Source organism: Pieris napi, chromosome 22 (genome assembly GCF_905475465.1).
Source record: "Pieris napi chromosome 22, ilPieNapi1.2, whole genome shotgun sequence".
In the NCBI taxonomy this organism is placed as follows: domain Eukaryota; kingdom Metazoa; phylum Arthropoda; class Insecta; order Lepidoptera; family Pieridae; genus Pieris; species Pieris napi.
This window is the reverse complement of record NC_062255.1, coordinates 1,168,663-1,196,171: the sequence shown is the minus strand read 5'-3', so window position 1 is coordinate 1,196,171 and position 27,509 is coordinate 1,168,663. Positions and strand designations below refer to the sequence as shown.

Sequence of the window (27,509 nt, the reverse complement as noted above, 5' to 3'; positions counted from 1 at the left end):
CTCTCCGGCGGGGAATCGAACCCCGGTCTCCCGCGTGACAGGCGGGGATACTTACCACTATACTACCGAAGATTGTGGTGTGCAATTTGAAATATTGGTATGTATTATTTATACAGTACGGAATTACAAAATTGTAATCTTTAAAAAAATATTTTCTCCTTGTGTCAAGATTGCCATTATCGAAACATCTCTGAAGTAACCAATAAATATATGACAAATCGAAGTAATTAATAAAACTATTTTCTTGATAATATTTTTTTTTCTTTTCGCCCATGGCGCAGGCTAGTCTTTCGAACATACCGCCTAGTTTTTCTTTCATGATAATAAGCACAGGCTATGAACAAAATGTTTGTCTTTAGCTGACAGTGACAGTTTGGGCTCATCTTTCAGCTAAATTATTTACGCCGTAGACGGACTATGGTATAGACCAGGCATCAGCGTACAGCGTGTGAGATAGCGAATGATCGACATGTCGTATTTCCAGTGTTAATTCATTGAAGATTGCTTATTATTGACCAAAATACACATTCGAATGAATAATTCTTGAACAAAGTTACTGAGTCGTGACAAAATAAGCTACTTACCGATGAAAGGTTATGTTTGGTTCTTTACGTTCACTATAGATTTCACCATGACTGATACTTTAAATACACCTCTTATAAGGATAAAGTCTTAAAATATGGGTTTTACTTGGGTTTCACAGTTTTATCAGTAAGCGGTGAAAACTTGTTTACCACCGAGGGCTCGGTGGTAAACAAATAAAACCCGATACGCAAATAGAGACAGAAAAACTGATACTCTGTTTCGCTCGCACTTAAGTATTTCACGTTACTGCCTTCTCTCTTTAGCTATTATTGTTATTTTAGAAGCTCATCTAGTTCTATACTCTATCTACATCATCATAAAATTACTGAAGATGAGTCTATTTATGAAAACATAAACACAATTTGAAAGAAAGAGATGAAATACTACATAAGCTATCTGCTAGAAGAACTTAATATTCTGGGTTAACGGTTAACATACAGTGTATATTCTAATATTCTTTAGATATACTACTTCTAATCGTTTAATTCTGTTTACGCTGTAATGATACAGATGAACTTTTGTTAAAACGGTGCTGGGAATTTTAGGAATGTCTACTAAATTAGTAATTTGATAAATAAAAGACGTAACTCATGAAAATGCACTATATTTCGCTTCAGTGGCGTATAAACTACAAACTTTAAAATACAATAGCAACGTAAAGTTTAGAATGCCTTTTTACATAACACCTTAAATAAATAAAAACACCAAAACGTGCAAATACCGAAACCAAAAGTATGGCGGCCATTTTGAAAATAAATTTGTACAGATTGCATGTTGTAGAAAAAAATATTTTGTTAATAAATTAAAGTAATAAGTTTATAATTTTGATTTTATATTACTCTTCTTTGTAAAAGTTACCCGAATTATTATCAAACAATTGTTATACATTTTAAGATGATTGTAATGACCGCCATTTTATTAATGACTAGACAAAATCATTAAAACTGTTGGGGAATAGACATGATTTTGTTTTAAAACCATATTTTTATATATTCCGGGACGGATAACTATTTTATATCAATTTCAAAGTTTAAAATATCATTGATTAGCTGGAATAAAAATGTAAAATAAGAAATAGATGAGGCTATCTGATAATTTTGACAATTAACATTCTGTCACTTTATGCACAGAGTAACAGAAAAAAACCTTTAAAATGCTAGTTATAAGCTATCATTGTATAAAAATTCTAAACTTGTGTTTATGTATGTTTAATATATTTTATCCATGTAATATATAATCAATTTTATAACTATTGCTTATCGTTTCATACAGGCCTCGCAACACAGATTTGATTGACAAAGATTGCTATGTTATTGGTTAAAAAACTATAGTTTGTATATATATCTAGTCATTAACCTCACATTTATACACTTGTCAAACATTAAAATGAATGAAGGTAACTTATACAAAATTATATGCTACATAGCAAAGGCACGGAAATTAAGTACCTACTTTAAGTTTTACTTAAGATTATATTGAAACATTAAAGTTAGACTGGGTTCAGTTTAATTACATGTATAAATGAATTGTTACTGAATATATCCAAATTTTAACATAATCGCGTTTTTTAATTGAAAAGTTTTACCCGTTTTTGGTCTGTAATGTCTAAATGTAGGGAACTTATATATAGATATATCGGCAAAATGATTTTCATATATATTTATTTTCCCAGTATAAAAATTTATATGTAAAATGCAACAAACTGATTTCGTATGGGAAGTGATGTCTAAATATTATATTACAAACTAAATTTTGGCACCCTACTGAAAACTAAATTCGTTAGAGCTACACTATTTAGCTGATATATTTTGTACATAGGAACGTTATTTTTAAGATAAATGGGTTTTTATACAAACTTGTATAAACGCATGCAATGTATTACTGCTCAAAATGTGACCACGTCATAAGTCATATTGACAGTGCTGTTTTGACAACTGACATTTAGACTTCGACATACACTGTGTTGTTTATGAATTTTTGACCATAAACATTTTATTTACATTATGTAATATACATATTGATATAAAAATAGATGCCTTAGTATTGTTTATATCAGGTAACTAATTGTTAAAAGCAAGATTAAGTAACAAACACATCAACTGGAAAAAGCAATTGTCTCTTATACTACAACCCTTTTCTCCGTTGTAAGTCTTTAGACGTTTCAGCTAGAAAAAAATATACTCTATGAAATATTTGTCTTTTGTTTTGCGATTCTAGGCTTGACACTTAAAGAAAGAGACACAAATATGCTTTATTTTTCTGTTTCACATGCATGTCATCTCTCAACAGTAATTCCTTTAGTCAATTGTCAGTTGTCTCTGTCAATTGTCACAGACGCTTGCTAAGACGGCGCGGTCGATGCTCGCGTATTCCTTTCCTGAACGCGGTCTTGTTAAATGGCGATCAGCAGATACGTCGCAAGAAGAGAAAGAGCTGACAGAGAGTGACTCCATGTAATCTGAAGTGTCGGATGCTCCACTCGATGTGCTCTTGTTCGTCATTTGACTGTGACGTGCTGTTGAATCTGTGTCACCTGTAATATTAATTAATTTAGTATTTCAATTTTTTTATGGAATCAAGCCTAGTTTAATCTTTACCAAAAATCTTTCCAAATGAGATAAATTAATTCACGTAATATCAATACAGGTTCACATTTCTAAGAAAATTTATTTAAGATGTTTTGGAGATACGTATTCGTTTGGTAGGCAAATAATTTCTTTGTAAAGTAAAGAAAGAAGACCAGTTAATCGGACACAAAAATGTACTTGCAAATGTCTAACCAGAGCTACGGTCGCCAGGAGAACTGCTCACATTTGTAATAGTCATTTTGTATTGAACTTGAAACTTTAAAAACTTACCATTTCTTTTCTTCCGCCTCGTTAAGGTGTCGACGTCACAAGAGTTGGATTTGGCCATAGTTGCAACTTCCTCGAATTGAAAGGTCAAATTCTTCAGAGGATCCGATGAACTCGACTTCACGAAGGAGGCGTGCACGGGCGTCAATGTGGCCCTGAACTGTTTATTTCTCATGTGATTCTTCGAGGACCTCGAATTAGTTACGGGCATCTCAAACTCATTAAAATCACCCCTGTGGTGCTTCAGCGATCCGGTGGATACTCCGGAATCGTTTGAACTGGACGAATCCCTATTTTTATCCGATTTACTCGGAACACTGGACGATCGTCTAATTTTAACTGCATCGCGGAAACGTGCGACTAAAATGTTTTCAGTTTTCGGTTCGGGAACTTTGAAATCATCTTTAACTGGAATGCCTTCGTTAATTCGGTTTGTTTTAGACGTTCGCCGGATGACAGTTGGCGTGAAACAAATGCTGGGATTGAGGTCGTCGTCGAGTCGTTTAGTGAAATCCGCGGAGCTAGAACGCCTAGTGCTTATTGTGTTATCTGTTTCCGAGTGCGTTGGATCTGATACGTGACTAATTCTGCTGATATTGTCTGAAAGGTTCTTGCTATTACTGGATGAGCTGTTTTCTAATGGCTCCATATGCATGTAATTTAAGTGGTCAGTACAACAGTCGGTTGTGTGAGTGTCGTCATGTTCGGGTATGTCGTCTAGCGCGTCTAATTCTTCCTGGCTGAATCCTGCGCTTCGTAAAATTCGAAGGGAATTTTCAAATTCATCCAACGTGGCTTTATCTATGTTTGCATAATTCGAAAGATCAATCTGTGGTTTCGCTGGAGTGACATTGACATAATTGGAATGGTCGTTAGCGCTATCACAAGACTCTACAGGGTTTTGGTTATCGTCGTTTTTGGTTTCGTTATGGTTGCAACCGCATGTTTGTCCAATAAGACACTTTAGTTTCTTTGGTGTATCGTATAAGCTTGCCGCATCAGCGTGAACATCTGCTGGGTGTTCCTGCAAATTAAAAATCTTATAAATCTAAACAAAAACGACAACTATAAATGTTAATTGATTTTATGTTTAACATGTTTTGATTTCTGGGTCATAAATAAATAAATAGTTTTATGTTGATTCAATAAAATTTAATTAATTATTATATATATTTAAAGAGCAGCCTTGCGATTCTGTAACTCACTTTTCGAACTCTCACAGCGGTTTTCGCATCGGCGGTCGCTCTCAAATCAGTCGTGAAGCAATCATTCTATGATTTGGCATGCTGATAAGGTGGGAGCTTGTAGTTTATTGTTTATCAGAATGCCAAATCATAAAATGACTGCTTTACGACTGATTTGAGCGCGACCGCCGCTCTGAAAACCGCTGTGTGAGTTCGAAAAGTGAGTTACAGCTTGATGAAGATCGATGTAATCGTTTAGTTCTAAAGAAGTCAGAAATATACCTGTATTAACGGCATAGGGGTCTTTGGTACATCGTAGTTCTCGTATGGTCCGTTGAAAGTTTTCTTTCGGCAGCAGCACGGCTTAGGCAGTTGCCAGCATTGGCAGGTGTTCCCAGTTTTCACAGGTACCATTGGGGTACAACAAGCAACTGGACTTCCACGTTTTGAATCGAAGCTCTTGTCCAAAAGGCAGCGCGGCACTGAATACTCAGAGGCACTGCCGCTTGAACGAGAGTAAATCGATGCCCGGTCCGAATCCGAACGTTTCTCCATAATATTATCCATGGTCCAGACGGGAGACATCATGGAACCTGGTGTATTTATTGTTGATGACCTGAAACAGTTGAGAAAAAATTTGTTACCAAAGCCAACACGACAGTTATTTAATAGGATTTTATCTGATATAATAAAGCGCTTGCCTACCTCGCTAAATGACTGATCTTGCCAACACAACTGGAGCACCTGGGCAACGACGTCGGTCTCCGGAACTTATCTTCTTCCATGCTTGAGTCGAGATCCAGGTGTCCAGATAGACAATGCATAGTTTGGCTCGAAGGACCAGCCCACGACGGAGACACAGAGCGCATTGACTGATTAAAACAGTCGTCCATGCATGAGCTCGTATCGGAATACCGCTTTTCTAAGACTGTAATGAAAATATGTATATTATAAGGATCATTTTCAAAAATCAATGAATAAGTTCTATGAAGAAGAGAAGAATTTCTAATACAAGTCATGTGTTTAGCGTTTGGTCTTTTTAAATATTCTACCCCATACTATATCTTTAATTTTAACAAACATGAGTCACATTTGAACTTAATATATGTATACCATATACATATATATTAATTAAATAATATAATCTCTTCTCTATTTATATAAAATTCTCGTGTCACAATGTTCGTTCCCATACTCGTCCGAAACGGCTCGACCGATTCTTATGAATTTTTATGCACATTCAGTAAGTCTGAGAATCGGCTACTATCTATCTCTCAAACCCCTAAGTGATAAGGGGTGTCCACCCCAAAAAAAAAATTGTTTTTGTTTGTATGTTTTTATGATACAGCATACAAATATACATACAACCCCTAATTTTCACCCCTCTACGATCAACCCCTATTTTTTATTATTGCAGATAGTTATTTTTGTTGAAGTAAAAAAATGTTTCCTAGAAATAATATACATGGCAAAACAAACGTTTGCCGGGTCAGCTAATGTACTAATACACACCTGAACCACTTCTAGATGCCACGCTAAGTCGGGACTGTGCTTCGTGGCTGTACATATTGAGGAGTTCTGTCAATTCTCTTGCACCCTCAGCTGCGAAAACAAATAGGCCTTCGCCTTTACCGCAGCGGGAGCCACCTTCGACGCAGAACCTCTTGTCTACCACGCCGAAACGTCTGCAAGAAAAAGACTCTTTAAGTGGTATACATCAACTTGTCTTATTACAAATGAGTTATAGACAGTTTTGTGTCTGTTGTAAGAAGTAGGTATGCTACCTAGTTGGTGAACAACACTTTGTGATGATGATGGCCGCGAAAGTGATAACTACAAATAAACATATTATAGGTACATAATTTGTACCGTCTAAAAAACCATTACAATATTTATACAAAACATCAGTTTTTATTTGTATTTTTAAAATAAAATATTCGAATAAAACCTGTGAAATCGAACATTTTCAAACAGTCACATAGCAAATGGACAAAAGTCAAAAGTTAAAAATCATTTATTCATATAGGCCACACAATGTACACTTATGAACGTCAAAAATATACATTAAATGTTTCTAATTTTACATTTACTGCCAGTTCTCAAATCAAGGGCGTAGAACGGAAGAGAAGAATTGGCAATAACCTTGTGTGCTCCATGAACTGGGTGTCTTTGTACCTCTGTGATAGGCGAAGGCCTAGGTTATATGCGATACCAAGAGCCAGAACCATTCTGTTGCACAGATCCTCGTTATCAAAAGCGTTGCGTCTAATGGTGTCTTCGACACTATCGACATATTTATGTGTTTGCAGAGTGAGTTCAGTAGCGATATTGTGTATTATGTGTTTTATATTATATACTTTGTTATATTATATTAAATTTTTCACGACATATGTATGTATTTCTTTAGTAAATAAATAAATGAATTTTATAATAATTCAAATGTTATAACGTAGTATAATAACAGCGCACATAAGGAGCGTCTTAAACAATTGTTTATTAGACCTTTAAATATTAAAGCCCAAATTTGTCACCACCAAAACATCAACAAACAATAAAATAAAAGCTGTTAATGTGATCAAAAGGGGGATGGGCCACCCGTATGTAGCAATTAAACTAATGAATGTAATTACATAACGAGCTCTTTATAATCAATGGTCTGATTTAAAATAGGTTTTCGATATTACAAGTATCAACTAGTGGATGAAGGAATGTATAAAAGAAAAGCTGTGTAAAAAGGCTTACTATAAAGTTAACGATTATCTAGTTGATAAAAGGGCCTGGGACTCGTGCTAGACAGGCTACTTCTAATTCATTTGCGATATTTGTTTTAAAATAAGTGTAGTGCGATGATTTGCTATTTTAAAAGAGTACCGAGAGTTTTTTACGCCGGCTTTTTCTCTCGGCCTACACCCTCTGTCTTCTTTGCCGATGAGTAGGGATGTCTACCGATATAAATGACGTGTAGTAAGTGTTACCTATATCTTATTTTCCATAATAAACATATTTTTATTTTATTTTAAGCGTGAGACGTATGTCAGGACCGTAGCAAGTGGAGATACGTGGCTCTCCTACTCCTTCGGGACAAATGCGTGATAATATAAATAAATATCTAATTATTGGGACTTTTTTTGACCGGATTCAAAAAAGAGGCTATCGGTCTGATCTGAATGTATGTGATAGTTGAGTTTCAAGCACGCGTGCGTTATTTTTAAGTGTGTATGTTGGTCCACAAATTTATCATATTAAGAAGCATTGTGCATTTAATAAAATGCATATTAGTTTGTGACGGGTCAGTTGTGGATAGGCAATGACATTTGCAAACTATTTTTTTTTTATAGAAGAAAAAAGAAGATACCGCCGCCCATGGACACTCTCCATGCTAGAGGGCTTGCGAGTGCGTTACCGGCCTAAGACGCTACTATAAATTCGTCAAACTATAAGCATTTCATTATTAATTACGAAAAAGAACTAAGAAAGTAGAGTTATATGTTTTAATTCATTTTTTATTCGTATAATTTGACTAATCGAGATATACCACATATGTCACCAAGATTGGTACGCTCTTTTCTTGAACACTGGGACACTTACAAGTGCTATCCGCAGCTCATTGACAGATGCCAAGAGGTTTACGGGTAAGATGGATTACATAAGTAGTGATTCATATAATACGGCAAGGTGGTGAATTTTCTCAAAACTATTACATTTTTCTTTATTTCTTAACTATTTTATTGTTTTTTTATGTCTTAAGAAACTGTGTGAACTTGAATAAGCATTTTTGCCTATTAATTATTTGTCCTGTGAGATTTCCTTTAACAAATAAACGGAAATTATGATCGTGTTTTGTCAAAGCCATCGTTTTCTGTCTAAATTAAATTTCCCTTGAGCGCAGGTCGGTATTATTTGACCGCGTCGGAATTTCATTTCCTACGTGCTAGAAACTGGCATTGGCAACGCGTAATAAAGTACTGGATTGGTTTTCATTATAATTACTACTAAGACGAGGTAAAGCTTTAGTTTCAACGCCTACTAAAACTTACTAAAAGCCTATTGAAGTTTTGAGCTTTCATGATAAATTAATACATTAAATTCACGCCTATAAACAAGTGTACAGTATACGGGTGTTGGCCTAGTGGCGTCAGCGTGCGACTCATATTCCTGAGGTCGTGGGTTCGATCCTCGGAACACATTTCTATTTTTGTTTTTTTTTTAATTTAACTTTTGCTCAAACGGTGAGCTTGCCTTAGACCCAACAAGTCGCGGTGTCAGGCTAGGCGTTAACAAGAATATTCTTTAAATTAAGCTAAGATACTTTAACTATGTTGGTTAGCGGTCTAGTATACATCAAGGTAGTTATAAATAACCGCGTATATGAAACATTACAATAAAAAAGTGCGAAGATTTAGCTTTAATTTCGACGATAGATCGTTCATTCGCATATGAATTTCAATAATTAAAACATGGACATATTTGTCAAGCTTTATTCGAGATAAATCGCGAATAGCACGTAGTTAATAAAAAAAACATGAGCGTGTACTTATGTACAAGCGTTAGAAGCTATACTTCTTTGGCGTACCAAGATGAAAATCTTTTCAACAATTTCATTCTACGTTTGTATAAAAAATTACAATAGAAAAACGGTATTTAATACAGTAATCTAGTTAAAAAAAGTTTATTTCAATATCACAAAAAAAATATTTCTATATAATTAAAGAAATGGATATTTTTTATTTTAAAATGTTGACTATGCTAACTTCAGGTCTTTTGTGGCGGTGTTCGCGCGCATCGTCTAAATTTACTCTCATAATTTTTCCCTAACGCGCTATAAGAAGTATAACTTCAAAAACATATTTATAAAACAGAATTAAATTATGATTGTCGTCTAGTATTCCTTATCTTCGCGACACATCTCGTCTCGGAATCCGAGTCTAAGAAAATTGAGCTTTTGTCTTCATTTAATATTCTGATTCCTTTGTCCCGTTTACTTCAATGTTTTATCGCTTTGATATTCCTTAAATGGTTTTACAACAAACAGTTAAATCAACGATTAACTTGTTTGAGTTTAGTTATTTACATTTTATCTATACCTAGGTAATACATATGTATTTAATTGAAAATTAATTGACGTCAAAGAGTTTAATATAATACGATAAAGATCAAGATTGTCGTGCTTTCAAATTTGAGATCTAGGATTAAATAACAACAAATTACTTCGGTGAAATAAGTGACTTATAATTAAGATAAGTAATTTTTTTATTTACTTAATAAAATTCTGATGATGATGATGATATTAATTTATCCCTAATGGGAAAGGCAAAAGACTTTAGTCCATACAGCCAGGTCTTGTTCTTGGTAATAATTGGAGAATTTTGGTATTGTTAAAGGCCACGTCTTACGTAGATAGGAGTCCATCTAGGAATCATAAAATTATGATTGAACAATGACAAGTGGGTTCGTTTGACAGCCAGAAAGGTCCACAGACTAAGATAAGCGACACGAATTGACAAAACGTTTGAGTTTGAAATTGTGTACGCCTTATGCCCCAAAAGGACTTCTCCAATATAAGTCAAATGTGGTATTGCGCGTGTAAGCAAGTAATTAAAATGCGGTAACCTATAAAACGTAAGACCGGATGTCGATCGTTACGTATTTCCGGTGGCAGAGTCCACTGTCTGTTTGACTTGTATACAGAAGCTTACTAAACCCACTCTAGGTTTGATTCCAGGTTACAAGTTGGTAGACACTGATCCGTCAGCCATATCCCATATGCAAACTTACAATTGTTACAAAAGTGTTGTATTTAATTTTTTAATTGTAATTTAAGATTAATTAGGAGTTATTATTGTAACAATTGATTAACTGTAGCAATCATTTCGTTTTTTTTTTTAATAAAAAAATATGCTCTAAAATATTCTAATTGTAAATAAATTAAAAATAATTATTATAAAAACAGCCTCAATACAGCGACGAAAGATAAAGAAAAGTCAAGTTTTAGTTTTATAATGGTGGGATTAATTAAATACTAACTTCAGTTACTGTTAACTATTAATTAATTACTCGGATTGTGGCTAACGTGTTATTAGTTAGATAAATAAGTAAAGAAATATACACGATTACGAAACAAAACGAATGTGGAATTTTATGTATCACACAAAATGGCCGGAAAGGAATGCTATTTCCAAGACAATAAAATCTAAGGAAACAGTTTTATTGTTTTGATAATAGTTCATCTGTTTATATCAAACCTAATTAAATAATAATATTAAACAGCGGAAATATTTGTAATTTGTAATAGATAAACTCTAAAACTGGGACGATATAAAAAAATATTGAAACATTGAAAAAACAACATACAACTATTTTTATTGAAATATTTACAATTATTCAAAGATATAAAATATCGGTCAGCTTTTAAGAGAATATAATATAGTTAAATATAATTTAAAATGTAAAAAAGATTTTGCATGAACATATCATGATAGATGTACTGAAGATTTATTTGCTTACACTCAAATTTATTTAGCAGAATAATATAATAAAATCATGACATGTTACATTTGAAAACTGTGATTTGTATAAATGTAATCATAGCAGTCTTCTTTAGGAGCTCGACAAATGCATATATAAAATAGTTTTTCATCAAACTTTTAGTACATTTATTAGCCACGCTAGCAAATACCAAATAGTACTTATAAGACTCATATATACATGCTAAATTTCTAAATGCTTGCTTATGTACCAAATTAGGGCCAATGTCTATTTATATGTGTATACTGTATACAGTTGGGATATCTAATTTATTGACCCCAAATTGCGGGAAGAATGCCCTCAGGCAAAGAGCTTTTATTGTTTGCGTTCTCTTTGAAGATTGGATGCAATCTTTTTGAATTTTTATAATACCATTTCAGTTTCTGACACCTCAATCAACAAGATCACAAATCAATTATTCATACAAAGATTTTCTTCCGTTTTTTGAGTTCAAGTGAGCATTTATATTTAGGTCTTTGCTTTGCGAGTACCACGAGGATATTTTATATAGTCTATATAATTATGTTTTTAGCTAGTTACTTAATAAAAAAACACCAGTCGTACTACAACCCTTTAGGTCTGAGCCTCAGATTTCTGTATCAGATTCGTGATCTATTTGTCGTAACAGACAAGTTGAGACACGCCGTCGACATTTTGGGTTCGTCAACGTACGAACGAGCGTTCAATGACCATTTTAAAGTTCTTTGGTTAGCCGGGAATCGAACCTATGATTTTAGGGATGAGAGTCGCACGTTGAAACGTAAATTAATCAATAAAGCTTTTTAAAAATTTGAGGAATATTTAAATGATCCTAATCCTTGGGATTGATTTGCTCCATTTCATACAATTTGTATGACTCAAAACTTAGCGATTAAAAAGAGTGGCGGAATGTTTCTTGCCAGCCCTGCGATTCTGTAACTCACTACCGCTGTGTGAGTTCGTGAAGTGAGTTATCGAATCGCAGGGCAGTTCTTCTTGCCCGCTCTACGCCCTTGACTTGCGAACTGGTAGTAAAATTTTTTTTACAAGTAATTTAACTTCTTTTCTGACGTTCATAAATGTACTTATTTATCTATATAAATAAAGTTATTTGAGTAGATCAGTTCTCTAGCTAAGCATCTGTCAACCTCAATTTCGGTCACTACTCAGGCATTCTCCTCACGCAAGGAGTTTATTGTCGGGACGTGGATAACACCACTACTTCACTTAGGTATTAAACAATTATTGCACAGAATATTGGAAGATATAAGAACATGTGGGGAATATGTAATTAATACAGTTATAAACAAATATAGAATATTCACAATATTCTTAACATAGTAATAATAATTAAAAATGAATTAAGAGTAAAATAAATTTTAAATCTTTGTTCCTGTGTCCTTTTGCTGGTAGAATTTTCTCGCTGTATTGCGAGTCATAATTAATATTAATTATGTCTTATAATATGAGCTTTGACACAGCTTCTATTTATATAAAAAGTTTATTTTTAAATATCATCTTATTATACTATGAACGTGGTTAAATCATCACATCTATAGACTGTATTGTCTGATGAATAAAATAATAATTATTAAAAAATTGTGTCACATTAAAAAAACAAGGCGTGGACATGCATTAATATACGTTACTGTTCATAAACGTAGAAAATGCCTATTTGGTAAAAATTTACACATAGAAAAGTGGGTTTACACACAATTGAACAGATTTGGAGCTTATTAATGTGTGTGTTAAAAAGGTAATTGAATTTTAAAAAAATCTTATAAAAGTACACAACTTATAAATAAAAATGGTTACTTAATCCACAAACAAGTATCCCCTACTTCAATTAAGTTATCTCGGATTACTGAGATCGCATAAGTTAGCTGACTTATACTAATCTGTGGAGACAACACATTAGTTAAGTTCTGCTTACGTTGAGCTGGGGCTTTGGGCCTTAAGTATTTATTATGATTTATAACATAACAAAGTATATAGCACATGCATACGCCGTGTGTTATTGGTAATGTTATTATATATAGTTTAAAAATCTCTATTACTATGTTTATGGGCATGTACAATAGGCCATATAGATGTTAAATCAAATAAGAATTCATTAGTTATTGGTTTTAGTAATAATATTCTGAGTCTGATTTGGGAAAATAATTTTTAACATATATGCCACCATATGAAAAGATTTTATATTATCTAGACTTGCAAAGGGACGTTAAAACTTGGTTAGGTTAGTATCTAACTAATTGTTAGGCAAAATGTTTTAACATAAATCTTATTATTAATCTATTTATAAGTAGATACAGTTGAACTTAGCATTTGACCAACGTTAGTTGTGACTTAATTGAAAAGTCTGGCTAAATCAAAAATCATTTCATATTCTGGTAATTACATTCCTAAAAATTATTAAGACCCTAAATTATGTAATGAAGGTATAATTTATGCAAAAACCAAACTAGGAGTTTAAGCACCTCTAATTTGAATTCTTCGCGGATATCCAGAGCTTGAAATATTCGGTAGTGGGCTGATCAATTTAAACAAAATTATTGTTAAGTGATATATATCTTAAATAGCTTGTAACATATACTGTAGATATAGAATATGATGTGGTAAATAAAAATAAGTATTCTCTTTGTATAGTTCCATTAGTAAAACAATTAAATGAAACGTTATACCATACTAAAAAAATCAAAGGAATTTTCACGGTAAAAGCTCAAAAAAGATCAAAGTAAAGTTTGGAAGTTAATTGCCGGAATAAGGGGATATAAATTAAGCTCTTTATCTTAAACTTTGAAACTTGAGTATACTTGCAAAATTATTACATTGTCCTAATATAATGAATATACTTTAGTAAGACCCTCATTTGTGACCCAAACATAATCTTTGTGTAAGTATACAAATTTAAAAATATCTGCTAATTTTATAATAAGCTGACCCGGCCAACGTTGTTTTGCCATGTATGTATACTATTTCTAGGAAACATTTTTTTTAGATTAATAAAAATAACTATCTACTATAATAAAAAATAGGTGTTGATCGTAGAGGGGTGAATATTAGGGGTTGTATGTATTTTTTGTATGCTGTATCATAAAAAAATAAAAACTTTTTAATTTAATTTATTTTATATTTCATTACTTAAGATGTCATGTGGAACATGGTGTAATGGTTGCAGCTTACAAACGTTGTGTAAAACAAAAAACTTTGCGATTAAAAAGAGTGGCGGAGAGTTTACCCCCCTTTCTACCCCCTTGATTTGAGAACTGGCAGTAAATGAAAATTAGAAGCATTTAATGTATATTTCTTTTTTTTGACGTTCATAAGTGTACATTGTGTTACCTACATGAATAAATGATTTTCGACTTTTGAACTACTGTGGAAAAATATGGAGGACGTCTATTTTATTCCGGAAGACAAGCAAACACCGATGAAGATTGATTATAATATTAATATCAAAATATGTAAATTGATAAGATTTAGTTATTAGGTGTAAGAACTTGGTTGTTTGAAATAAAGGCTTCATTCATTCATTTATGATAAAAACATTATTACAAAAGCTTTCTTATCATTTATTTAGCATACATTTTATTCAAGACATTCAAATAAAGTAAATTTTTAACACGAATTTTAAAGTGTTTGCCGATTTTATTTCCCCGTTTTCAGCTTTTGATTTAATTAAAGCAATCGCGATGCAAACAATGCATACTCAAACTGAATCGGATTAAAAAATTTCAAGTTGTTGGGCTACATCCATACTGGCTTTTAAAGTCTAGACTTCTGGAGTTTTAATTGGTGGAATCCGCACAAATTAAGCTGTTAATCAGCTGCTTCGTTGCATTTATGATGGAATAGACCATAGTCATGTTGGGTGCAAAAAAAAATTGTATAAAATTTCTTACTTTGATAGGTATTTTTTACTTAAAAGGGTTCCCAAATGTCAGAATTGTAAAGCGTTCTTGTAACAAATAAACATATTACAAAATTTATCTGCGGTCATTTATATTGAGATCCCAGGTTTGACTCCCGATTGTGGCCTAAAAATAAATCATTTCGATTTAATTCGTGCCTCGAGCAATGTAATACTGCCGGTTCTGCGCATGCGCTACACTCGTTCACTATTATTTCTGCGTTCATGGCAAGTCTCAATAGAGCCTGAAATTATTTACGCCTGTAAATTATTTATCACTACTGCTCATTTATATTGTTTATTTACAAAGTTTTAACTAAAGTAATAAGTTGTAATAAGGAGGGTAGACCGTAAAATATTCAGAATATGCATACACAATAATAATCAAACATATGTATTGGATAGCTCGTATATATATAAATATATAGGGATTAGGAATGAGGGGGTTTTTAAATAATTTAGAGACCAACATACTCTCTGGTATTTGTTAATTTATTTATTGACAAAAGCTTGCCAACGATCGGCACACTGGTACATTGGTACAATAAAAATATTTAATGTGGCAAGCACTTATAAGCAAAGATAATATATTTTTTTTAAAGGACTAATGGAAAATTGATTACAAAGTGTTTTACAACTATGGACATCCAGACCTAGCCCATCAGAATGCTCAATCTGGATATCGGTGAGTTTTGGCCAAAACGCGTTCTTCTGAAAGGTAGAAATGGGATGATGGGCTGTCTGAGGTATCTAGAGTGTACACGAAATTTATATTTTATAAATATCTTAAACGCAAACGATATATCAATCAATTTTCTACGATTATCCATTGACAACAATAAAAAAACTTGCATATCAAACGGTTCCGCGGAGACTGAAAAAATGTGCTTAACCAAGCTGTCAGTGTGGACATGCCCTTAACTCAAGCTAAGTGCTCGTTATCGGGTGATGTATCGGAAAAAGCCTTAATCCATCAGAAATGTCACAGCTTTAATTGCGCTTAATTTTTGCTGAGCTCGTGTCTTTTTGAATACCGTGCGCAGAAATTTTTAAAACAAATCAAACATCTAACTTTGACTTTGTTACCTTTGGAGTAGAGACTCTTGGGCCATGGGGTTCAAGTGCACAGGCGCTAATTAAACATTTAAGTTGGCGTCTGATAGTACCGATGACCCCAGAGCTGGTGCTTTCCTTAACGAATAAGTATCGCAATACAGCGAAGAAATGCCAATATAAAAGGTATACTGCCAGGGACAAAACTTTTGCAATGTGTTTTGTTCTATCTATCAATTTTTAAATATTAATATTTTTGCAATCTTATATGTAATTACTGTATATTTGTGTTTTAAAAATAAATAAATAATTTTTCAGTAGTAGTTTCATGTTATTAAATAATATAAATAAATTTTTAAGTACACACAATGTAATACCTCGTGAAAATGTAAAACAGGAAATTTCTCGATTAAACTTCTTGGGTCACCTCGTAAATGTGATGAGTAAAATGACAGGGTTCTAACGCTGGCAGATGAATAATTTAATTAAAAGAGTGGGGTCCTAGCGCTATAAGGCTTTTTAAGGAAATAGCAAAAAGGTTAGTCGACATCACAAGAGACCGAAGAGCTGGCAGCTTCCTCGGACAAAGAATTAGTCTAGCTATTCAAAGGGGGAACGCTGCCAGTATCTTCGGAACCTTCCCTACAGGGACTTCTTTTAATAATATAACTTAGTTATTTTATTATATTTTAAGGTTAGTTATTTATATATTAAAAAACATTTGTTCACTTTAGAAATTTAAAAGATAGGTTTCAGGAAGAGATCACTAGGAAATTGTTAACGAAACAAAGTATTTTTTTTTTCTAAAACAGTGCTCATATTTTCGTGATATAAACAGTTTTAACGCTGCGTACAGTACACAAATACAAGCCCATATGTGGCATGGTCAATTGATTGATGAGGAACTGGCAACTGTTAAATGACTTATTGACTACCCACATGTATTAATTACACATGTAAATAGTATGTATAGATCACGATGCAATCATATTTTGTTGAATTCACTTGCGAAACATTATAAAGGCCGGCAACGCACTCGCGAGCCTAGCATTGAGTGTTTATGGGCGGCATCACTTAACATCAGGTGAGCCTCTTAGTATTCTTTATTACTGAAGTTCGTGTATGGTTCCTGCTACCCTGGTAGTGATATCTCTTCACTTTGTTCCGTCTGTACCTTCCCTTAGAGCAGTTATGGGGGAGAATCGTGACTTGGTCACACCAGCTGGTTGGCAAACTGCCCCGCGGCTTTTTGCCTTACACCTTGCCAACGATAACCAGCTTGTCCAGGTTATCAGGATCACTGTTTTATAGCATATATGATCAAACACTTAATTCCAGGTGTTCGAATTAGGTATGTCGAAAACGACTACAACCACAAAGAGCGGTTGTTTCTTCCATTATTTCCCTTCAGCGAGCTCATTAGAACAATGTTTGTTTGGTTAAGGCATCGCTTTAGGCTATACACAGTAATGGGTGGGGCAAGTCACAAGCAGTTCAGTAAAATAACAAATATTTTTTTATATAACACGCAAACGGGTTCCTCTGATGTTAAGTGATACCGCCCGCCCATGGACACTTACATTGCCAGAAGACTGCATGAGTGCATTGCTGGTCTTTTAAGTATTGGTACGCTCTTTTGAGGGACCCTAAGTCGAATTGGTTAGGTTCCACATAGTGGTAGTGCGCGGCTAAAACTGCTTTACATAACGCTCACTTGTGGAAGGACGTCAAGGTGATACTGGTGGAATTTCGTATTCAGCCTTGACGTTCGATGATGAAACTCAGCTTCATGTATTAACCCGAATAACTCGCCATGGTAAATGTGGTTGATGATACAAAGAGACCCCACATCTCTTGGCATTGCGTGGAGTAACAAATTGTAGTGTGTAATATTGGAAATTATTATTGAGTATGTTTAATAAAGCAGTGATATTATGCTATTATGTGGTCAAGCAGTAATGGCTTCAGCGTGCGACTCTCATCCCTGAAGTCGAAGTTGTACACCTATGGACTTTCCGTCTATGTGAGTAACAGTCGCTGGTATAACAAAAGGATGATAGCCCACTTGTCTAAAAATTATCATAGCATGCAATCTGAGGCCAAAACCCATAAAGGGTTATTATTATGCTTAAAGCAAAAACAATAATAACAAACATATTTGAACAAAATTTATTATACATCTAATCGCTGTCGCTCCTGCCTTTCCCCACACACGGGAGTTAACAACAGAGTCCTCTGGGAGAGCGGGCACGCGTATCGACTCTACTTTAATAATGAAATTAGCCGGCGATAGTTGGACATTGCTTTAATGGTTACAATTCTGACCACTGGGGAACTATTGTTGCTGATTTTACTTGCGTTTAACTACTGTCTGGTACGGGTAGCGGCCAGTCTCTATAACTTTGCCTTAAAATTTTATCGTGTGTTTAAATGTAAATAAAAATAAATAAAGCCCGTTTATCCTAATATCCTTGCTTCCTTCAGTACCATTGATCGGAACCCCTTCACAGGTAGAGACCTCCTCCAGCTTTTTCAAAATCCATGGCTTTCTTTTTCCACTAGCTCTCTCTTCTATTTACCATTTGAAGGGTTAAAAACCAAATTCATGAAATTATAAGTTAATTGAATTCAGAAACTCGAAGAAGTTCAGTTACATTAAAATTTAAAATAAATATTTATTTGTTAAGTATCGCATCAGAAATCGAATTCTCCTATGAATCCCTCATTATTATTTTTAAGTAAACTATTTTCATGAAAACTATATGTGTTTTCATTATAAAAAAAATTGCTGAACTGCGCTGTCATAATTTTTTTTCTGATCAAACTTTTTTCTAGCCCGTTCGCTGTTACAAAAATATATTGATAAAATAATTAAGTACTAGGTTTTTATACTAATACCATGCAGCATAGGTAATGTGACAAATTGGTGGTAACACCCTCACAAATCAACCGTAATATCCGTCCCCTAATGCGGACCAAATTAATAACTTTATATCCCTTACTGGCTATATTAGCGCCAAATTGACGGCGGCTTTCACTTATAGAGCTACCAAAATCTATACTAATATTAAACTGAATTTATTTTGAACGCTAAAATCTAAGCGCGAATAAGTGTGCAGTTCTGTAATAGTTGCATAATGATTCTTAATTTATATTATGTGCGTAAATAAAAAAGTCGTGGGTAAAATTCAAGGCAAGATACGGGTTAGTAGAAGGATCAGTCGTGGGCAAATTTCAAGGCAACAGTCTTGGGCGAATTTCAAAACAACAGACGGGCTGGTAGAAGGAACTGTCGTGGGCAAATTTCAAGGCAACATACCGGCTGGTAGAAGGAGCACTCTTGGGCAAATTTCAAGACAACAGTCGTAGGCAAAATTTAAGGCAAGAAATGAACAAGTAGAAGGAAGAAGTCGTGAGCAAATTTCAAGGCAATAGACGGGCTGGTAGAAGGAAGAAGTCGCGGTTTCAGAACGTAAGGGTGTGGACCGGAATCACATCCGCCAAGAAACTGTTATGTAATAATGGCGTAAGATACCCGGCAAATAAAGTTGTTAACTGCTTACATTTAGCAATAAAGTGGCACCAGTAGAAGTTGTATTGTAAATAATATTACAATGTTTTTTATTTTAATTTCAGCTTTAGTTTTCCATAAATCAACGTCAAGCCGAAATTGGGGCAGATTGATTGATATCACGTATTTTTAATATTATTGTTCAAATATTCTCTGTGATATTCTTCCGTCCTGACAAATACTATTCAACTTTGACAAGACAAAAAGATCGCGTATTCCGAATTTCTAAGTGGTTTTGTGACAACAAACTATTTTTTATTACATTCGTGTTAGCCATTTCTGGTAGCTTCTTTCTCTTAATTTATAGAACAGCCTGTATATGAAAAATCTTAGTATCCTATTATGCAATGTTATCTCATATGAAATCAAAGATGTATAATGATAATATCAGAATTGCTATTATCAAATACATATAATTAAAAGTGTATAAAAACTTTAATCAAAATGTCAATCAGAAGTCGATTGGGTATCAAGTTGATTAAAATGCGATGATTGGCATATCCGGTTCCTCTAACTTTTAATAATAATGCTTAGGCAATCACTATACGTAGTGTAGGAGATGATTGTATTGAAATATTTAATAGTAATTAAATAATAAAAGTTCTAATAATTTATGTTCACGTGCACAGGCGCTAATTAAAGATTTAAGTTCGCGGTAGATATCGCCGGTGACCCCAGAGCTGGTGCTTTCCTGGCTCAACGAATAAGTCTTGCAATACAGCGAGGAAATGCTGCCAGCGTTAAAGGTACACTGCCACAGGGACCAAACTATGTATTTGTTTGAATTTTCTATTTATCAATGTTTATTTCTATGTAGGTTACGCATATTGTAAATACTGTATATTCGTGTGTTTGAAATGAATCTGTTTACAATAATAGATGCAGAAAATATTTTTTTAAATTGAATGGATTTCATTAAAAAAAATCCTATATTGTTTTTTCTTTTGGGTCAAATTATGTCAATAAGCTGTGTTGGCCTAGTGGATTCAACCTGCGGTTCGATCCCCGGCTGTGCACCAACGGACTTTCTTTCTATGTGCGCATTTAACATTCGCTTCAACGGTGAGGGAAAACATCGTGAGGAAACCGGCTTGCCTTAGACACAAGTCGACGGCTTGTGTCAGGCACAGGAGGCTCACCTAAGTAGGTAGGTAGGCAAGTGCCTGTTAGATTGACAAATGATCATGACATATTTCATTTAGTAATTTCGCCATAACACCCGTTAAAGAATTGTCTAAAAAGCGACTTTACAATGCACAATAAACAAACATACAAAATTAATAGATTGAATTAATAAAGAGAAATAAGAATTAACAAATATATATATTTTTTTGTATGTAGAGTGTTTTATCCTTGAGTAACATATACATACATATGTATTTAGGGGCTATATCTCCAATATATCAAACCGAAAATGAAAGCTAAAATGACGTCGACATGTCTTACACTAAAGTCAAGTTGACCATTAAGTTATTGTTTGACAATACTGACGTCAAGCCGCGCCTGAAGCAAACATGATTTGTGAAGCCCTTGACACTGACAAACAATTTGTTCCTATGAGCACGTGCCCATTTTTTATCAGGTTTTTGTTTTTGTTTACTTGCTGTGTCACTCATATATAGCCTGTCTTGATAATGATAAGTTTATTTTAAATGTCAATAAAAAAGTAATAATCGAAACTCTTTAGTTGATAGTATAATAGACTCTATAGTAAATGATATTATAAAGTAAAAAAGAAACAAACCAGTGGCTTTTTAGGTCTGGGCCTCAGATTTAAGTATCTATTTCATGCTCATTTGTCAATCTAATAGGCAAGTACATGATCAGCCCCCTGAGCCTGACACACGCCGTCGACTTTTTCTAAGGCAAGCCTGTTTCCTAACGATGTTTTCCTTCACTGTTCGAGCGAATGTTAAATGCCCACATAGACAGAAAGTACATCAAGTGCACAGGCCGGGAATCGAACCTTCGACCTCTGGGATGAGAGTCGCACGCTGAAGCCACTAGGCCAACACTACTCAAATGATATTGCTTTTTATATTTTATGAATATAGAGAACTAAGTTGTATTATGTATAAACACGTATATAAGCTTATATTTTGATTAAAGGAATATAGATTTATGTGAATAAAGATGGGCAGATAGCCGAGCAGGCTAGCTCAGGATAGGACCTGACAGAAATTAGGTATTTTATCTCAGTTTTTTCCAATTATTTGTAATTGTTTTGTAAATAACAGTGAATTATGGCTTTATTTATACGAATCTAAAATTATGAATATTTTTTGTCATGGCGGCTTCAGACTGGTTATTGATTTGAAGCGACAGAGAACAATACTCTGTTTTACAATACATATAAACGTGAATTATTTTCGTTTGCAAAGCAACCCTCGAAGCCCGGGGCGAAATCCGACCCCAACACTTGCTATAACTGTATTTAAGTTATCTCCAAAACTTTGAAATACTGCGGCATATCTTTTGAGTTCATTTCCTATGTTTATTTTATTATACCCAAAAGGAATGGTATTTCTTACCCCCTTATTACCTAAGTACAACATCTCTCTCTTTTCATAGCGTAAGCACGATTGGACAGAAAGAGACAATTACGTTTATTGAGTGCATTGGTAATTATCCGCATGTAGGTGAGTAATTGTCCGCGAATGATTGGGTATTTATAGAAATTTAATCACATTCAAATATTATAATATTTCTATAGTGCTAATCTATATTAATACAGATATAGTTACGAAATAGATATCTGTGGATATAATCATAATGAATAGAATGGGCTATTTCTTCTATAGTCTATGAGTACGAAATCATCAGAGCCTGGCCTAGCCAGTATGGATTTCGTGTATTTGGACATACAAATGTTTCGCGACATCTTCAAAATTTACTTCTAAATGTATCAATCACACTTGAAACTACTAGTGAAATTTCTTGAAATTGTCGCCTTCATTTAATGCAGCCAAGGGATCATTTATATTTATTTAAATTCATTTATTTTTTGTACATAATCAGAAAAACTTGTAAAAAAAAAATGGTATTTTTACTTTATCTTGTACATATTTTAATTGTATGTATCTTTTAAATGTTTTTTTGTGAGATTAATGTTTAAATTGTCATACATTTTAGATAAAAGAGTTTGTAACATATACCATAGATTTTTAATAAATAAATAAGGGAGCGTTCAAGTATTACGTAACGCAATTTTTGAAGATTATTAACCGATATTAATTATTATGGGGAGGCCCATGTAACTTGCCGTAACGTTTTTCAGTACCCAAGTATAGTATTTAGTAGTAAAACGTTTCGTGACCACCTAGTGACTCTTTAGTTAACTATTATGTGGTGTAAGTAGAAAATAATATTAACAATAACGCGTAATTCCATCTCCGCCCCTCATCGTAACGTTTTACAAAACGAAAAAAATTCGTTACGTAATACTTGAACGCTTACTTTCCTATACCTCTATAAGCGACAGTTAAACGCACTTAAATTTCTGCTATTTCAGACTCATTCTTAAACCAAACCAAACCAAATGTGAGTTATTGTTTTCTACAGTTTTAAGACCTCTATATATGAGACAGAACTAGAAACGTGGGTTAGTAAGAAACCTATATAAGACAAAATGAAATCGCGGTCCTTTGAGCTTTCACTTATCCACGTTAGACGTTTATAGTTAAGACCGTGGGAAGCAATCTTATATGTAGCTACCTTAAGGATATTTTTTAAATTACTCAACGTAAACAAACAAAACTGATACTCCCATTTGAATATTCGTAAGTAGGTCAGATGGACAAATGATTGTGGCGAAATGAAAAATTCGTCCCGGAAGTCGATTTAGAAGATTAGTTGCGACGCCAGTTTGACGACTTGTCGTGTATTGTTCGTGTTTAGTCTTTGGAAAATGTGATTTTTCTTAACTGGAAGACTGGGTCTTTTAATAGCTATTACACCTATCAACTTTAAGGGTCTCATTAGACAGCGTCTATTTTATTTAAATCTCCAAAATGTTAAGAAATAGACCCTTGCGTTCAGAGTAGTTTTAAAGAAATTACAATGTATCTTTATAACGTCATTCGTTATAACGAAATCTCTCTATAACTTAAAAAATGGTTACAAAAGCCATAAATTAATTCACTATTTATAACATAACAGCCATTCTCTATAACGAAGAAATATTTTCATATTTAGACATTAACAAAATACTTAAATGTAATTGTTTTTATAACCGCCTTTGTTATTGTTAATTGCATTAACACGTGTGCCATTATTGTTAGATTACATTGCCTGTAGGAAATTTTGGTCTCAGTTACTAAACGCACCACCGTCACCTAACGTGTATTATCATTCGTAAACAAACTTTGAAACTGTCAAGATGGCCAGTTAAAACGTTATATATTATATGTGTTAATTATTGTAATTGGTTAAATTTGATTTATTTTTGTCCGCCCTCCCTATAACGAAAACAAAATGGTCGGTCCCTTGAAATTCGTTATAAAGATTTTACACTGAAATTTAAAAAGTAATGTATGAGTTTTTATTATTATGGTAAAGAATTTGGCCAGCAACATTGGCGGACCAACTTTTGAGGCAGATAGTGAAGGTTGTACGGTAATATAATCCTATTAGTTCCCATCGTAGGGACTATTATATGTTCTTATATATTTACCTATATATACATATTAAATGTATAAGAGTGGCGGAGAGTTTATTGCCAGTTCTTCTCTTCCGTTCTACGCCCTTGATTTGAGAACTGGCAGTAAATGTAAATTAGAAGCATTTAATGTATATTTCTTTTTTGACGTTCATAAAAGTATATTGTGTTACCTATATAAATGATTTTGACTTTAGACTTTTGACATATTATGAAAAGCCTTTAGACTGATGGTCCTATACATACTGCACCTACCTTAACAACTTGACGTCCCAAAGCGCCAGCACTTCAGGAGGTCGAGATGCGCAGAGGGCCAGCCGAGGTCCACAGGCGTGTAACCGTACGGGACCAGCTTTGATTCCCGTAGAGGACGGTGCTGATATGATTACTGCTGCAAATTCTTTGCTGCTTCCTAAGTTATGTTGCACCTGGAAATACAATAAGATTTAAATCTGCATACTTAAATATAGACGATTTAACGATGTGATTAAGATAGGGACCGAAACAAGTTTAAGAAACTTTTGGCCATGTATCAATGTTATGTCAACAGCAGCTGGTTTGTGTCCATTTTTAATTTGTTTTTGTGTTTTCAGGTGTTGTTTAATTTTTTTAAAGCTGCAGTAATTGATAAAGCAGCCCTCGGTAAATTAACTGTCTAACACATCTCTTTTAAGGCCGGCAACGCACTTGCGAGCCTTCTGGCAATGTGACCAGTGGCGGTGGTATCACTTAATATCAGATGATTCTCCTGCCCGTTTGCCTCCTATTAGATAAAGAAAAAAATAGTATCCCCTTTTATTTTATATATCAAGCATGGAGGAGTCATGGGGGCGGGTTTCAAATACAGATATTTTGATGGCACCCCTATATAAGATACTATGTACCAAAACCCTTAAAACAGAACAAGCTATGAACAGCGACTTCGCCATCGACTTTTTGGGACTAAAAGCCGGTTTCCTCACGATGTTTTCGTTCACCGTTCGAGCGAATGTTAAATGCGCACATAGAAAGTCCATTGGTGCACAGCCGGCGATCGAACCTACGACCGCAGGGATAAGAGTCGCACGCAAAAGCCATAAGCAGACACTGCTGTATTCATATACTAGAATTAATATATTTTATTAATTATTTTCTGTTTTTGTGCACCGTTAAATATATTACCCATAAACTATATTAAAAATAAGGAGTGGTTTAAATTGCCATTTGTCTTTATATATCTTTAAAACTATATACCTTAACTCTCCACTGTATTAAAATCTCTCTGGTATCAAAAGCCAGTACTGGAACAACATCCTCACAAAGTATGGCGAGTGTGTTCGACTCCTTGTCAAGTGTGAAACCCGACTCGAACCCCAGATACTGCTGCAGCGATAACGACGCCTTCGTCTGGCCGTTCTTCTGTCTCTCCTTTAGGTCTTTGTAGAGTTGGAGATGAACGCAATCTGTAAAAAGATAATAATATTAATAAAAGACTTTATTTTTGTAATTACTTATACTAGTAGGTACATAAAAATGTGAAATACTAATAATTGATCGGCAAGCCGGTTGATTTCTGTCATACAGCTTGTCCTTGGACATACGCCCCTAAGAGCTTCCACTCCTCTCGGTTTCTAGCTTTAGTTAGCCCCTTGGGGCCAGCTACTCTTCGCACATCATCTTCCTATCTTTTTATTTGTCTTCCTCGCTGTCTTTTGTCATAGCGAGGAAGCCATTCCGTCACTTTATCTTCTCTCTTAATGTGTCCTGTCCATTTCCATTTAAATCATTTACTAGTCTTTTATTTCTTATAGTTTTACTCTATCGTTCAATTTCAGACCTAGAACACTCCTTTTGATACTATACTCTTAGTTTGCTTTCTTGATTATCAGTGTAAGAAGATAACTATGAATTAATATATGTAAGTACGTGAATTAACTGTATTATTTATCTTCTTAATTAGCGTATTTACGTAATCCCCTATTTGGCCTTTGCAGTGCAGCCATTTTAAAACCAAACATAATCTGTTCTGGGTCATAGCCAGGACTTTCCAAAGTATGTTGTTCAATATTTTAAATATTTATGTAAGTAAATTAAGGTTTTTTACCGTTCTATTAATGACTTTTACATTAAATTTAATGTTTCTTAAATCATAAAGCATCATAAAGAAGACGATTCACTATATTCTTATACACACACATTTACATAACAAAATATATAAGTATAATTGTACTGCTTTACCTAAGGACTTTCTTTACAGGTTGAGACATATTTTACGCTTTCCTTGCCAGTTGATTAGCTAATTAGGAAGAAATGGCGGTATTATTGACATCTGTCACTGACAGATGACGTTTAACGTTTAAAGGTGGGATGGATATACATTATACAGGTATAGTTAATATATGTATTAATAACAACTATAAATAGGTTAGGTAAGAAGAGTTTAATTATATCATTCGTCACTTTTATAATCTGTGGCGGTGGCGTGCGGATGTTGCTAAACCAAAAATTTGTTTTTTATATAAAGTACATATTTATATCTCATATATACAGTTTCAAAATATTCCTAAAATCAAAACAGTCCACATGAAAGCGTTGTTTAGGTCGTGAATTGTATAATTTCTCAAAGATCAAAATGAATAATGAATAGACTTCCTTTGTCTACGGTATTTCCTTATTGTCTACTGATTTTTCCAGGAATGTCTAGACTTATAAATTGCTAAAAGTTAGAATTTTTATGATGAAAACAAAAGCGAAAAGGTATTATATAGCGAAAAATTCTTTAATGTACAGTTTAGAAGTTCTGAAAGTTATTTCACAATTTGTGTCAGAATTGACGCCACGTTCATACAAGAACAATACTTAGGTACAAATGATTGAAATGCTATTACCGAACAAAGGCTTAAACAACAAAAGGAGACCAGAAACTACAGAGCACAGATTAAAGAAAAACAATCAAAGCTTAAACATTTGAAATTCGCTGATTAGAACAGCCGAGTCACGTCGCGCCAATTAGAAAACGCTCCCAAATTAATTTGAAAATGGAACACTCGATTTTGACGTAGTGGATGTCATACGGGAGTTATTAACATGCAATACTGGTCTTTATAACCTTAAATTACGGTTTAAATTGCTCTATTGCTAGTGGCGTCATAGATAATACATCTTGATGTCATTTATGCTAGTGTAAGGGAAAATTGACTCTGTGCTT

At 33.8% G+C, this 27,509-nt stretch overlaps 1 protein-coding gene and 1 non-coding gene across 2 annotated transcripts in view; both read right to left on the bottom strand.

The window, feature by feature from the left end:
* On the bottom strand, window positions 1-72 carry Trnad-guc. The gene has a single exon. It is a non-coding gene; the product is annotated as a tRNA-Asp (tRNA).
* A 1,101-nt stretch (window positions 73-1,173) lies between these two features.
* LOC125060638 overlaps window positions 1,174-27,509 on the bottom strand; it is a 120,564-nt gene continuing 94,228 nt past the window's right edge. Inside the window, exons 4-10 of the mRNA XM_047665613.1 lie at window positions 25,556-25,764; window positions 24,578-24,750; window positions 6,137-6,309; window positions 5,330-5,552; window positions 4,907-5,240; window positions 3,444-4,464; window positions 1,174-3,118 (exon numbers count right to left, since the gene is read on the bottom strand). Coding sequence (XP_047521569.1) covers window positions 2,907-3,118; window positions 3,444-4,464; window positions 4,907-5,240; window positions 5,330-5,552; window positions 6,137-6,309; window positions 24,578-24,750; window positions 25,556-25,764 — 2,345 coding nt within the window. The 3' untranslated portion in view covers window positions 1,174-2,906. The remainder of the gene's footprint in view (window positions 3,119-3,443; window positions 4,465-4,906; window positions 5,241-5,329; window positions 5,553-6,136; window positions 6,310-24,577; window positions 24,751-25,555; window positions 25,765-27,509) is intronic.